The sequence below is a fragment of the Abrus precatorius genome, unplaced genomic scaffold, assembly GCF_003935025.1.
Source record: "Abrus precatorius isolate BTA unplaced genomic scaffold, Abrus_2018 Scaffold6, whole genome shotgun sequence".
Taxonomy (NCBI): Eukaryota; Viridiplantae; Streptophyta; class Magnoliopsida; order Fabales; family Fabaceae; genus Abrus; species Abrus precatorius.
The window spans coordinates 23,453,083-23,467,672 of NW_020874406.1; the positions used below are offsets into that span (position 1 = coordinate 23,453,083).

The following is a 14,590-nucleotide window of genomic DNA, read 5'->3' on the forward strand; positions in this document are numbered from 1 at the left end:
TTGGATGTTTTTAAGTTTTAGATTTTAACATCTAAAAAATATATATATTATCTCTAAAATATACTTTTATCAACCATCAAACACGTGAATTAACCGGTAAAATATTATTTTAACTTAAATTGTAGTCATTGAGTTTTGTCACCCATAGTTTTAATTTAAACAAAAAATATATTTTATCAAATAATTTAAAAATTTTAAAACAAACAAACCTTTATTTTTTAAACATATTTTTTGAATTAAAAGTGTAAACAAGTTCATTTTTTAGTTACTTTTATACAGAAATCAGTTTACATGTAAATATAACATGCTAATAAAAATAAAACAAGTAGTTGTAAAAAAAACACCATTAAAAAGGTGTAAAGTTAGTTAAAAATATGTTTAACAGGTAAAAATATTATTATTAATGTGTTGTCATGTTAAAATAAATTACTAATGAGTGTCACAGGGATGTGAAGTAAATTGAATGTCAACGATTTTTTATTTATTTATTTTACTTTAAATAGATGCTTTGGGATGATAAGTATTTACAAGAATTAATATATCTACATAGTTAGGAGTGAGGGAGGGGAGAGATAAAGATTAAATCAGAATGTATTGCATAATTAATTCAATAAAGTTTGTATTTTTATTTTATCATTTTGATGAAATGAATATGGATTTTAACACTTTTAATTCACTTTAAAATTTTATTGTGCTAATTTATTATTTGTTGAAGGGGGAGAGTTATGCTCTAAATGTTGAAACAAAATAATTGATTCAATCATAATTATAAAAAAAAAATTTGTCAAATGACAGATTACGATTGTTAAAAAAAATATTTAACACAATAGTTAAATTGATACAATGTCTCTACATTTTGCTTTCAACCAACATGGAGATATCTATTTTATCCCTCCAAACTAGTTAAAGATCTCATAACTCAAAACACCACTTGTGATTACACATGCTAAGCTATTTGGATCACTACTTATCTTTGCAAGCATAATCAGCAAATCACACTTTGTAAAATAATTTTCCATAAAAAGTTTTTCAAAAATTTTGATAAAGCTTTCTTTGAAAATTCAATATTCCTAAAATAACAAATACTTGTCAAAATGCATAACCAACTGCTAGAAACCAATATTGTAAGATAATAACGATCCACGTTGACAGATTAATAAGTTAAAAGTATATAAGTAAGAGTTAAGGGTGCACATAGTCAAGACAAATGAAAAAAATAAAAGAGGTTAAACAAAAAAAGAAGAAGAGATCTATGACATCTAAAAAGTCAAGAAAAAAGAGGATGAGCTTAGTTAATAATAAAAAGAACAAGACCTAAACTTATAGTACAAGCCAAAATTAAAAGTCAAACTAACTAGATTTGAGAAGTATTAAATAACAAAATTTGACATTAATGGATTAGTAATAAGTTAAACAAATATGGACAAAAGACCTAGCAAAATAAATAACTTTATTAGAATGATTTAAATCACTAATAATTGTTTAAAAATAAAAACAACGATCACAATATTAATAAGATGAATCACACAAATTTATAAAAACATAACTATAAATTAGAAAGAAAATGCAAAAATGCACGGCTTTCTTTTGCTGTTTTTAAACTCAAACAAACAAGCAAGAACTAAAACAAAAAATTTAATACATTTGTAAATCGCCACATAAAATACCTTAACAATTGATGTTACAATAAAGTCCTTGTATTTATATTTCTAGATTGGAGTATATGCAGGGACCAAAACAAATCGTTGTAAATATACTCCAAAAAGTTAAATATGAACTTTTCGAGATGTAACGTTCATTTTATCATCATCCTAAGTATTTGGCCTGTTTGTATTACAACCAACACTGGTTTTAGAAGTGGAAATTTTTTACTTTCATTTAAAACACTCGTAAATAAAAGGGAGACTATCATTTATAATACGAGAATAGTTTAAAACCAATCTCTTTCTTTCTATTAGCTAGAATAACCTTTTGTTTGCCCTTCAAAACCATGTTTGCTAATTTCCAGACCCAAAACCACGTTGTAGTGGAGTTATACTGAGGAATTTATTTTATTTTATTTTACAAATCTGGAGTAAGTTCAAACATGTAAACATGCCCGTATATACTTGCTATCAAACTGAAAATTAAACCATGTACCAGCTGAGCCTTTTCTGAATAGCTTGAAATTGAGTACTGGCAAAACCAATATGACACAATCCTCTGAAGTACAAAATTAATTTAGGTATATGTAAAATTTTCCATGGAAACTAAAAAGGCTTTGGTCAACCTGCGTCGAACGCAAAATATAAACTACTATTTTTGCTATTAGGACCAGACACTAGAGCCGCTCAGGGAATATGATGAAAGGTTGTTAGCTTAGTTTACATTTACAAGCTCAAATTTCAAGGGTAGTGGGCCAGATACTTAAGCCGTTTCTTCTTCTCAGAAGTTTCGTGTACTTGTGCTTTCCTTCCGAATGTCTTAAGCTGATAATTTTCGAAGGCATTAGAAACAGCTTCCACCTACGATCAATGCCAAAAAAAATCAGTGCATGGGCATTGAGTGCATATTGAAAATAATTCCAAATTGTTAAGGTACTATCTTTCTTGTTGCTACTAACCAGCTCAGGCTTCTTACTATACACTCTTACTATTATGTCTTCATAAAATGCTGGCAACAAATGACTAATGCGGTCGTCTGCAATGCGAAAATTTTCTCTACTCTCGTAATCCTTATACAATTACATAAATCTGTTGAGTTCACCATGTAAACTTTATCATATCAAATAAGAAAACTAACAAATTCTGGAACCAAAACAATTTGAACAAATTATAAATTGTAATAACCATACAAGCTGTTACTTGGAATAACAATGACAAGATGATTATGATACATGGAAGCTCTATTAGTCCATTGTTGGAGTCATAAATGAAGATCAGAACACTCAATGAATTATAAAATTTGGATTCCACGATTGACACAAGTCCTAACTTGCAATAACCTTCTAACCACCTACAGAGTATATTAAAATACTAATTCTAGGTACTCCATTTCTTTCAAAATTTTATTATTTTCTTTTGCCTTTACTATATGGCACTTAATTAGTACCACAACATTTGCAGATAGTTGCAATGTTCAAAAACTATCTTGCAATATAACTTATTGAAAGTAGTCACAATTTGAAAGTTAAGAAATATAATAGGCAGTTATCAATCAGTATATCAAAAAAAGGACAACCAAGGAGAATTCAAGTGAATTTAGTACCTTGAAAAATTTAATTCTGGATCAGGAGATGCATGCATAAAGAAGAGCACTTGTCATATTACGTCAATAATTACCAAATGATTAGGATACTGAAGTTCTTAAATAATTGTTTCTTCAGCCAGTACCTTTCAAGAGGGTTCTCCCTTCCTCGTGTTAAATCAATTTTAACATTGCTCACAGCAACATCTTCTTCTTTCAAAGTGATGCCATTAGTCTATTTGGAGAAAAATTGAAATTGAGACATTGAGTATAGCAAGATGCTAAAAAAAGGAATATATAAAAACGTATGAATATACGGAGTAAAGAGGTGATATTTAATCTTAATATATAGACTTTTCAACCTGGGAACAGACAATATCTTGCGGTGTGATGCTTCTGAAGTCATCTAGTCTTTCCTTTGGAACAGAAAATTCATTACAGAACTGCAAAAATGAAGATATGATTTTCTCAACTTGTTAGCATAATCTGTGTATTAATGATGGTATTGATAGAAACCAAAAGCCACACATTATTGAATATCAACATGAAACAAAAGGATTACAGAAGGGTAGGACAAAGGGGGTACTTGGTGCACCTTAGTATCTACTTGGTGTACTTTGGTGCCTACTTGGTGCTCTCTTGGTGCCTACTTTGTGTCCTCTTGGTGTGTTTTGCTACACTTTAGTGCTAATTTAGTGTCCACTTTGTGCTTTTTGGTGCACCGTAGTGCCCTCCTGATGTGTTTTATACCTAATTAATGCACCTTGGTACCTAATTAGTGCACCTTGGTGCACCTAAGTACCCTCTTGGTGCGTTTTGTTGCACCTTGGTACCTAATTGGTGTACTTTGATGCCATCTTGGTGCCTACATGGTAGGCTTTGGTGTTCTTTTGGTGCGTTTTGCTGCACCTTTGTACCTTTTTGGTACCTCTTGGTGCCTACTTGTGCTACTTGGTGCCATTTTTCCACATACATGAAATTATTTGTCCAAAGCTTTACAGCTGAAATCTGATACCAAAGAATTGATGATTTTTCCTCCTCCACTATATGCTAAAAACCTTTTTACCCAAAACAAGACGACCACTATCAGCAAATCCAGACTATGGGGCTTTGATCTGGCTCATTAATGAACCTGACCTCATTTCCCCCATTTGGACCTAATAGGTATATCTATACAAGAATATCAATCCAGAAAACCATCATAGAAGGAAAAAATACAGGTAAGTATCTCTCTTAGATTTATCAGTTAGAGTACCTGGTATAGATCCCTTCTTCGAATGCGCATGATCAAGTCTCTAGATTCCTTCAGCTCTTGCTGGGAAGAAGATTCAATTGTTTTAAGAATTGAATCGTCTAACTGAAATTTAAGAAAGAGACAGTTCCATAAGGCCAAATAGAAGTCCTAACACCAAAACTTGCAATTTACTCAAGACCTTCCAAAAGTCAGATGGTTGATGAATTGAGGATGCAATATGAAGATAGGGATTTGCTTTCACCAGTGCATCTATGACCATCAATTCTATTGCCTGATAAAGAAAAAAATCCAAAAGTAAAATATGCTCTCTCTAAAGCCCAGTAAGAATTTGTGTTTACATCAGTAAAACTTTGGTGTAATCACTCACCTTTACTTTTGCATGTGTATAGACTGTTCGATGTAAATCTGCACGGGTTGCAAATAACTTGTGAACTGTTAGATCTGACCAACATGTCAAACAGAAATGATGTAAATATAACTTCCATTCTGCCACACAATAATAATATCAAAGTTTTCAGTAAGTACTAACAATCTTTAGCACGATAACAAATTTCATCATCCATAACTTGCATGGTCTCCATCAATCTGCAGAACCAATAAAATTAACATTTAGTTACACTTGCCAACTCTTTTTTGAGAAAGTAGTCATGGAATGGAGTATGTGCCACATATTTCAAGCAGCTCATATTGCTGCACTGTTTCAAAACTGTCAATCTCAGAAGATCTAGCCCAACATAATAATGCCACCTAGAATATAAAAATAAACACCTCTCAGGCTGAAAGTTGCACCCTAGGCCACAAGCACGGGAGTCACGAACAATGTAGTCAAACCTACAAATTCTTGAATTACTTATAGCTCCACTTCCTAGAGGTTAGGTGTCAATAACATTTATACAAGAGAAGAAAGAAAGGAAGAAAGATATCAACTCACTTGTCAACATCAATTCCATTGCGACCATTTGCAACAATATCATACAAGAACTGGTTTTCCTTTATGTAAGGGATTTTTTTAAAAAAGAAATTGTACAAAAATAGGGTTATGAATGTGGTACAAAATAAATTACATCACAAAAGTAAAAAAGAAAACAAACCCTTGGACACTAAGATAACCTACTCTTTGTGAAGGATAGTTGTTAGAGCTAGAAGTAATCATTTCCTGAAAAAAAGAAATGAAATGGATCAAAGCTATTCCACAAATTGAAACTGTTGACTCAATTGTTGTTCTTATTCTAAAGCAAAATAAAATTTAAAAATTTTGGAGTGGAATACATTCAAGTGCAAAATAAATGAAAGTAGAGGTGAAACAAAAAGGTATTAATCAAAACATTCCCAGCATTAGAAAAGCAAAATGCGTGTGTTCCACAGCATTTGCTAGTCATATCGCTCGGTATAAAAAGAAACAATCAAATCTAATATAAAATAAAATTTCAGTTTTGAAAAAACACAGAACAACAAGGAAGATTAATAGCATGTATTGTTCATTCCCTTTAGAGTTATAAGGGGTTAAAGTAACCTTTTATTCTAAATTTGTCCTTAATAAAATGTTGATTTTTAGTAAAAAATAAAAATAAGATTAATTTAATTACAGTCTAACCTTCGCTTTTTTGAGAAGTTCAGGATCCATATCAATATTGTGTTGATCAACAATGTGATCAACCATCTTCACAGACATTTCTTCATGAGACCTAAAATTCTTAATATTAATAGTTCAAAAGCATGGATTCTCCAGAAAGAAATGATTGCAGTTCTGTGAAGATCTCGTTAATTACAGAAAAGTCATCAATTTGATGCAAAAAACATAATATCTTGTGTGCTAAGACATAGTCAAAATAATAACAGTAATATATTATTGTCGAAGTGTCATGAAGCTTATATACGTGTCAAAGAAATGTGGGAAGGTAATATATTATGAGCTATAAGCCATGGTGTAAGAGCAGTAATTTTCTCCAATTACAAGCCTAGAAAAAGGTCATGTCAACTCTATCACATTGATTGTTGATTTCTGCTGTAAACCATGAACGGGTGCTCTTCATGCTTCAAATAGATTTTGACTCATCATTTGGCATTTAAAATTACATAAAAAAGGATGACAATGGTGAAATAAAGAATCATAAAATCAATTAATTGATCACTCAACTTAAATGAAAAATAAGTAATTCTCATAAATTATTATGACCTCAAAACTTCAATTTTAGGGACACATTGCTATGAAATCTCTAACACACAGTTCGACAAGAAAGTTTACAAAAAAACTCCACATGCATAAGGTCTTTTACTAAAAGCAATTGCATAAATCCTCACTCTTTCAATATGATGTAATAATTAATTGTTTTTTGCCGTTATAATCTTTCTTGGTTGGTACAGAACTCATAAAAATATCATTTAATCAAGTTCATCCATACAAAAGGCAAGAACAAAACGTATAAAATCCTTTTTGACAATTGAAAGATAGATACCCACTTCCGATTAGTTCTCATCTCATGTGTTCAGTATCTAAATAAATAGTAGCATCTAAAGTGCACACGTTTTAAGACAATGGCAAGACATGTAAATGTTGAACACTGTACCACCACAGAGGACGAGAAAAATTTCAAATATATGGCCTAATATGCATCATAGTAGACAAGAGGTGTAATATAGTGCTTATATAATGGTTTACAGACTTCAGTGACAAGCTTCTGAGATCAAATAAAATAGGGTACATGTGCTAGATACTTTTTGTATCCCACCACGGTTATTTTTCTTCAGTTTTAAGGAATGAGGGAGAGCCAAAACTCAATGCTACCAGTCTAAAATTGTGAAGTTTGCAATACTCAGTTTTTGCTCTTACTTATTAAGTATACTTTCAGTAACAATAATTAGAAACATTTTTTTTTCATTGGAAGCTAAAACAGCAATGGAAAAGACACTAGAAATTAAAAGGAGAGAACCCATATGAATTTTTGTCTTATCTTATCCAGAACATCAGAATTACCAAGTGGAGCCATTAAGAACCAGGGGAAGGAACCCATGCTCAAAAGTGTGGCTGAATGGGCCATGACCAACATCATGTAGTAGTCCTAAACACAGAGATGACTAATAAGAAGTAGTGGAATTAGATAAGTCAAAACAAAGAACTTATTTGGTAGAGATGTAAATTACCAGCAAGTTTTACTGTCAATACATCAGAGTGTTCAATGCCTAGCTCGGAGCCCTATAAGGATGGCATGATTGTTGAGCAGTATAATCTCATAACTTATAAGCAATATCTAGATAAGAAAAGTTAAAAAGTATATTTACTTGGTATTTCTTAATGACATCAATAGCTTTTCCAGCCAGCCAATAAACGCCCAGTGAATGCTCAAAACGAGAATGAACAGCCCCAGGGTAAACCATATGACTTAGGCCTGGATCACATGAATTGGTAAGAAGGCTTTCAATTTAGATTGAGTTTGGTTATAACATTTGCAACCGAAATCTCTACTTTAAATCACCTTGTTTTTTTTTGGAATGAACATGCAGAATGTAACACAATTCCACATCCTAAACAAATGCTGATAATCGTTTAATACATATCATTTTGGGAAAAAGATTGCATGATTGACAAGTATTTAAACAGTGAAAAGTAATATCTCTATATCTATCTGTCTTTTTGGTTTGTGACTTGATGCTTATTAGTCATTACAGTTAGAGCCACCCCAACAGCAACAGGCAATAGCATGCAAAATAATAATAATCATAATAATAATAATTATAATAGCAGATTTGTAATAGGAAGGGACTAAAGAGAAACTAAAAAGTTGAATATAAACAGGGTGTGTGATAAAGCATGCCAATTTGCAAGACAATCTGCAATTTTCCATGATAAAATTATTACTATAGATATGCATTTAAAACATATCTAAGCCATTTTCTCATGCTATACCCTCCTAATAGATTTAATTTGTATGCAATGAATGTTAAACGTTCACTCACCAAGTTGTTTCAGATCACGAAGTCTGCTAAATAAACAAAGTTGTGAGAAGCAAAAAGTCAGATAAAAAAAATTGTCAAGAGTACATTAAAGGAGCTATTTGACTCTTTTTTTACTTGCCTTTGAAATTGTTCAGTGTCAACAAACTTCAAGAAGATCTGCAACAAATCAAATGTTTCCAAGTTCCGCAAAAATCAACGACATGAATAGTGAAATAAAATAAAATAAAACTCCAATACACTTTGATCCAAAAGAAATAGCATATTTAGTCGATGGTTACAGAATACCACACAAACCGATAGCTACGAGCCAACAAAACCTAAATATAGATAGATATGTAATTTAAAAAATTTCTTTTCGTTACATCTAAACGTCATACATTCGTGTTCTACACAAATAAGCATCCCTAGCTGATTCAAGTGGTTAAAACCAGAATATAAAATTTCTTTAATTTCGTTTGACGAATGATAGCAACTCTCCCTCTCCTCCACTCTTTTTATCTACCTCCTAACTATTAACTAAAATTTATAAAAAATTTCAAAATCACTTAAGAGAAACATTAATTTAGGAGTGAAAAAGAATGAGATTAACAATTTTTACTTTTTGTAGTTTTCAATAAGCGTGTTAAAAAGAGTGCCTAAAGTGTCTTGCTAGCGTTTCACCGATTTACAGTAGCCAAAGCAATTTCAGACGCAAACTCTTAGACAGTCAAGTTCATTATACTCTCGACGAACGATCCGAAATTTCATGCAACGACTCTATATAATAGAGTCTACGCACAAGACTATGACAGAGAACCAAGAAATCAAGAAGGAAAGTTTCAACGAAGAATCGAGACACGGTAAAAGCGGTTACTGGCTCAAGGAAGATGTTGCCGTGAACATTGTCACGAATGTGCTTCAGGAATTTCCTTTCGAGAGAGATGGAGTCATTCGTGGAAACAGGAACAGCCATGGCGCGGTCAGTGGTAACAAAGTGAGTTAGAATATAGAGAGAACGAAAAAGGAGCACTGAAGCGATTTCTAGAGTCTGCTAGGGTTTGCAGCCGAGGAAGAAAAACTGAGAAGAAGCTAAAACACGTAGAAATGAAGAGATAAAGGAAGGGAAGTTTTATAGACATGGCAAATTTTTTGAAGGCGTGGTAATGGTAATGAAATGAACGTGAAATGATGCCGCCAAAAGGACGTTTATTCGTCACCCGAGTATTAGGCGCGTGTGCACGCGATCCTTATCTAGTTTGAAATGAAAGGCCTTTTTTGGAATATGTCAGGGATGGAAAGTCCAGGGAAATGAATTGGTTTTCCTTGTTCTTACGTGAGGAAAAAATTGGCACTAAATCTATTTTCGGTATAATTATATGAATTTTATAATTTTTCATAGTTTGATTATATTAAAAAGAAATAACTGGTCTGAAAGATATTAAAATTTTAACAAGTCAGAGAGAAAGTTAGAAGGATTTTTTATATATAATTTGTCTTCCTTATAATACTTCAGGAGTAGTAGTGTACTAATATTTTAATGAGAAAAAACGTTATTTTTTATGTTTTTATTGTATTAATAATCTCAGTTAATATTAATTTTAAATTATTAATAAGTATTTATTTATATTTTTATGACATATAAAAAATATAAGAACAATATTAATAATATATTTTACATTTAAATGTATAATTATCTATTAAAGAATTAATTTTTACTTTTTTAACATTTTAATCATGTTAAAATACTTAAAATTTTAGTAATTTTCGGTACTTTTCTCTACCTGTACTGTTTCATTTCATTCTTTTCTTAAATAAACCAAAAATTGTGTAATATTGTGCGTATCCCACTCTCGACTAACTTCAGTTGAGAGAAAAAAAAACAAACTAGTTAATTAAAGGATTAGAGAGCCTATATCAATGTATGAATTAATATTAAATTATTTTAATTTAATTAAAATTTTGAATTTAAGTATGTGATTATATTAATATTTGAAAAAAAAATTGCATATAATAATTTTATTTAATTTGAATGATATTATTTTTAGAAAAAAAAAAAGCTATTATTATTAACCAACAAAATAAAAAACACCTACTAGCTTGTCCTGCAAGTCACATATTTGCCGAGCAGTTGCCAGTGAGCAGCTTTTTAATATCTGCACCGCTTGAGAAATTTAAAAGTGAATGACATGACATTACACTGCAAACAAGCATTCATTTCTCGATATTCTTTTGATACTAACATTTTGTTTCAATAAAGCAAGAAAATATGAAAAAAAATATGCATTATTTAAATAAACAAAGAAAAAAAATAAGTTACATACAAATATTTTATTTTAATCTATTGTTTATGATTTTATTTTTTAATGTGATGTTACGAAGACATTCTTCCTTCTTTGTTTTGTCCTTTGAAATAATGGAATCAACAACCTGCAACGAAAGATTTGATTATTTTAAAATTATAAATTAATATAATAATTTTAATTAGATATATAATTTAAATTAATTTAAACATATGCTTTAGTCATTTTTAACGATTGAAAATTAATTTTATTTGGTTTTAAATGAAAATAACACAAGCATGCGCAATAGTAGTGTCCCATGTTTCGTGTGTTGGATGCTTCCTCCTTCAAGAGGATGTTTCAAACGGGTTAAAACTCTCTTCATTTTTTGTCTTTATTTTTTTTCTAATTATTAAAATTTTTACAAAATAAGTTTTGTTTTAAAATTATTAATGCTTTGAAAATTTTTAATGACCAAAATTTTGACTATTTCTTTTAAAAATAGACATTCTTTCCGATATTTTTATAAATACATTTTCATCTAGTCAGCGAACGAGCCGCAGAGTCGTTATTGGGGTAGTTTGTGAACATGTGGTTCGGCCACTTATATATTGTGTCAAATTTTAAAAAAATTATAAAATCTAAATATATAATATAATTGTTCTAAATTTCTTCTATATGCATGTTTCACTCATCCTTACTCAAAGAGTCAAAATTATGCCATTGGTCGAGTATAATGGAAAATATCAAGATTATTATTTATTAACTAACAGATCAGCTGGTAACTTTTGATCATAAATTTTAAAAATTTGTTTATCTTAAATAACTTATTTTAAAAAGACATTTAATAAAATAATGGATGTGTACCTGAATATCATTAGAATCAGATATATGTACGCAGTAGTATAGATGAGTGTGTTACATAGAAGGGAATGCTGCAATGAATGGACTGTAGCTACATGCCTACATCCCAATTAACTATTGCCAAAATTGAAAACCCCGCTAGCGAGTGAATGCATTAAAAAGAGAGAGTGAAAGAAAATTTAAAATTTTCAATATTTCTCTCAATACACCCTTTTTTTTTTTAATAAAGGTGTTTGCTATAATACTTTTAAATTTGAAACAACATACTCTCTTTAAATTTTATTAAAATGATAAAAAATATTTATGTTTTTTTCAAATACAACACTAATTTCACTATATACAAAAATATAAAATACTCTCTCCTTTTCAGATTACTATAGAATTTACCTTTAATAAAACATACTTTCAAACCCAACTATCAATTAATCCTACTGATGAAGTTAGTGTTGTGAGCCGCAGTAGGATAAGCCGCTTAAAGTAGTATAAGTTCTGAAAATTTTCACTTAATAGATTAATCTTTTGGCCTCTCCTTCGTGTCTTTAAATTATAATGGATTACACCATTGAGTTAGTGTCATAATAGTTGGTGTTTTATTAATTTAAAAGTAATTTTCTAGTAAAATATTTTGGAGCTGTGTGTTTAATTAGCCCTGTGCCTTGGAAAATAAAAGAAAAGAAAAGAAAAGAAAATTAAAAATTAATTTATCTAAATTTTTCTTTAAAGCTTTTTTATCAAAATTAATTATTTAAACATGTTTTAAAACAATAAAAGTTTAAAATTAGCAGAGTAAATTACAAAATATAACAGTTACAGACTTGTGTAAAACGGACGGAGTCAACTTTACTTTGCATCTTTCGAGGTACAAGTATGAAAAATGTTTGGTATAAAGGGAGTGTTTACATTCCTAGAAAAATAAGAATAAAAAAGAGAAAAGTGATAGAAAGATAAAATTAAAAGAGAGAAAAATGATATACTGGATGATACGATGAAATTTAAAAAATAGACAAAAATAATAAATAGTAAACAGGTATTGATACTATTTGACTTTTTAAAGTTGTATACAAGTTTTCGAAAAAAGAAGTCACTTTACAGCTCTTGGACTGGACTAATCGATTTATTTCAGAATTACCATGCGATTGCAGATTAAGTATACAGAGATGTGGATTGGCTTAATAATTAAAATAATACTTTTTTAAAAATTAATTACTAAAATAAAGTAAAAAGTAACTTATTTTTTATTTGGAGTAAATTTTTGCTACGTAAACAATGATTTTGTATTAATTCTAGAAGAAATCAAATTTTTTATTTTTAATTTAATAATTCCGCCCTACATATAGATAAAATAAATAAAAAAATTTAATTAAATTTTTTCACCTACAACACGTGGCCCAATAAGGATATTTTGTTCCTGAGCTAGACGTAAAGTTGATTTCATCTTATTCAAAGAGAAAACATCTTGATTAGGTCACGTGTTAGCGAAACAATGGTAACCGCTCCTCCCTCTTTCTTTCTCCTCCTCTGTGGTTGTAATTGCATTTCCTTCATTTTTTTTTTGTTTAGCAATCTTAGGTGATTTCTTTTTTATCGTTTTACCATGATTTGTGAGTGAACTTCGTCATCCATTGCAGAACTGTGTCTAGATTCACTTGGTTTGCAAGCAATGAAGGTATTTTTAGACTGAAATTTTGAGAAGGTTGGAAGAATGGTAACCTACTACACAGTTGTCGTTAACAAAGAAGATCAGTAGTAGGAGATCGCAGGAGAGATACTGCCATCCAGACAATTGGCCGCTATCCCTGAGAACTCTCAGTTGCTAGAAATCGCCACCTCCACTGTCAAAAATCTACCAAACAGGTTTTTTCCATTTTAAATATAATTATTTTGTATATTTTTTATAAATAGAAATACTTGTAATGTAATGTTTTGATTAAAAATTTTAAAATTTTATAAAAAATAAAAAAATTTATTGATGAGAAAATTTTTTATAGTAAAATTAATATTAAAAATTGAAATTTTATAACTAAATTTATTAAATTTTATGCTTGTAGAAAAAATCTTATAGTAATATTTAGATTAAAAATATAATCTAAATAATTTTGGTAACATAATCTAAATACAATCTATTAAAATAACAAATATAACTGGCCTTATTTATTTAAGTAATTAAAAAAAATATCTCAAATTTATCAATAATAAAGATATTTAACAAAATATACAAAATTTATAACTAACCTTATAAAGTGATCTTCCAAGTCTTTTAAGTATACTAAGCCTCTTTTCACTTCAATTTGGATCCGCAAAGATAAGATTATATACTTCAAATTTGCTGGAAATTTGGGTGTAGCGGCAGTGAATTGACAAAAATCCAAAGAAGGTTTTCCGGTACGTTCATCACAAAAAATTTCTAGATCCCAATAAACCTAATGCTAGATAGCCGCTAAAAAGCAGAAGCTCCACGAGTTAGTTACTCCTAAACGAGTCATGAAGGGTCAAGAACAGGGTCAGAGGGATAAAAAGCTGACAGCTTCATCTAAAATTGGGATGAATTTAACTATAACTAGATACTTATCATTGTCTCATAGTTTATCTTTATTAATGACAAATTTAACGTATTTTATCTCTTTGTTATACGAAACTATGCACACATAACGAGTTTTGCAGTATTTCGTCATGTTTTAGATGAATTGAATAAATAAAAAATATAAAAAATTAATTTCTTCTATATTAAATACAAAATACATGTTTATGTGGCAAAAATTTATCCTACATAAAGAATTAATTTGATTTTTAATTTATTTTAGTAATTATTTAAAAAAAAAATTATTTAAATCATTAAGCCAGAAACTAAGATGAGATCAAACAATATTTATATGCATATAATAAATGAAGAATATTACAAACAATAGTCAACTTAAAAAATCTCAAGTGGCACGTGACAATAGAATTGATTTCTAACAAGTCACAAACTGCTATTCCAAACTCAGAACACACACTTTGAAAGATTTTTCACCACCACCACTTTACCACAGAATCA

General features: G+C 29.8%; 1 protein-coding gene across 1 annotated transcript; it reads right to left on the minus strand.

Moving 5' to 3' along the window:
- Positions 1 to 2,384: 2,384 nt before the first annotated feature.
- Positions 2,385 to 9,392, minus strand: LOC113870424 (deoxynucleoside triphosphate triphosphohydrolase SAMHD1 homolog). Its single transcript, XM_027507015.1, has 19 exons — positions 9,288 to 9,392; positions 8,553 to 8,590; positions 8,435 to 8,457; positions 7,760 to 7,866; positions 7,622 to 7,673; positions 7,455 to 7,539; positions 6,075 to 6,165; positions 5,595 to 5,636; positions 5,412 to 5,470; positions 5,249 to 5,311; positions 5,010 to 5,065; positions 4,848 to 4,921; positions 4,659 to 4,751; positions 4,481 to 4,582; positions 3,588 to 3,668; positions 3,372 to 3,460; positions 3,247 to 3,262; positions 2,603 to 2,713; positions 2,385 to 2,504 (listed from the first exon to the last, which is right to left on the minus strand). The coding sequence occupies exons 1-19, from the start codon at positions 9,384 to 9,386 to the stop codon at positions 2,385 to 2,387; spliced, it is 1,401 nt and encodes a 466-aa protein (XP_027362816.1). The 5' UTR covers positions 9,387 to 9,392.
- Positions 9,393 to 14,590: the final 5,198 nt, after the last annotated feature.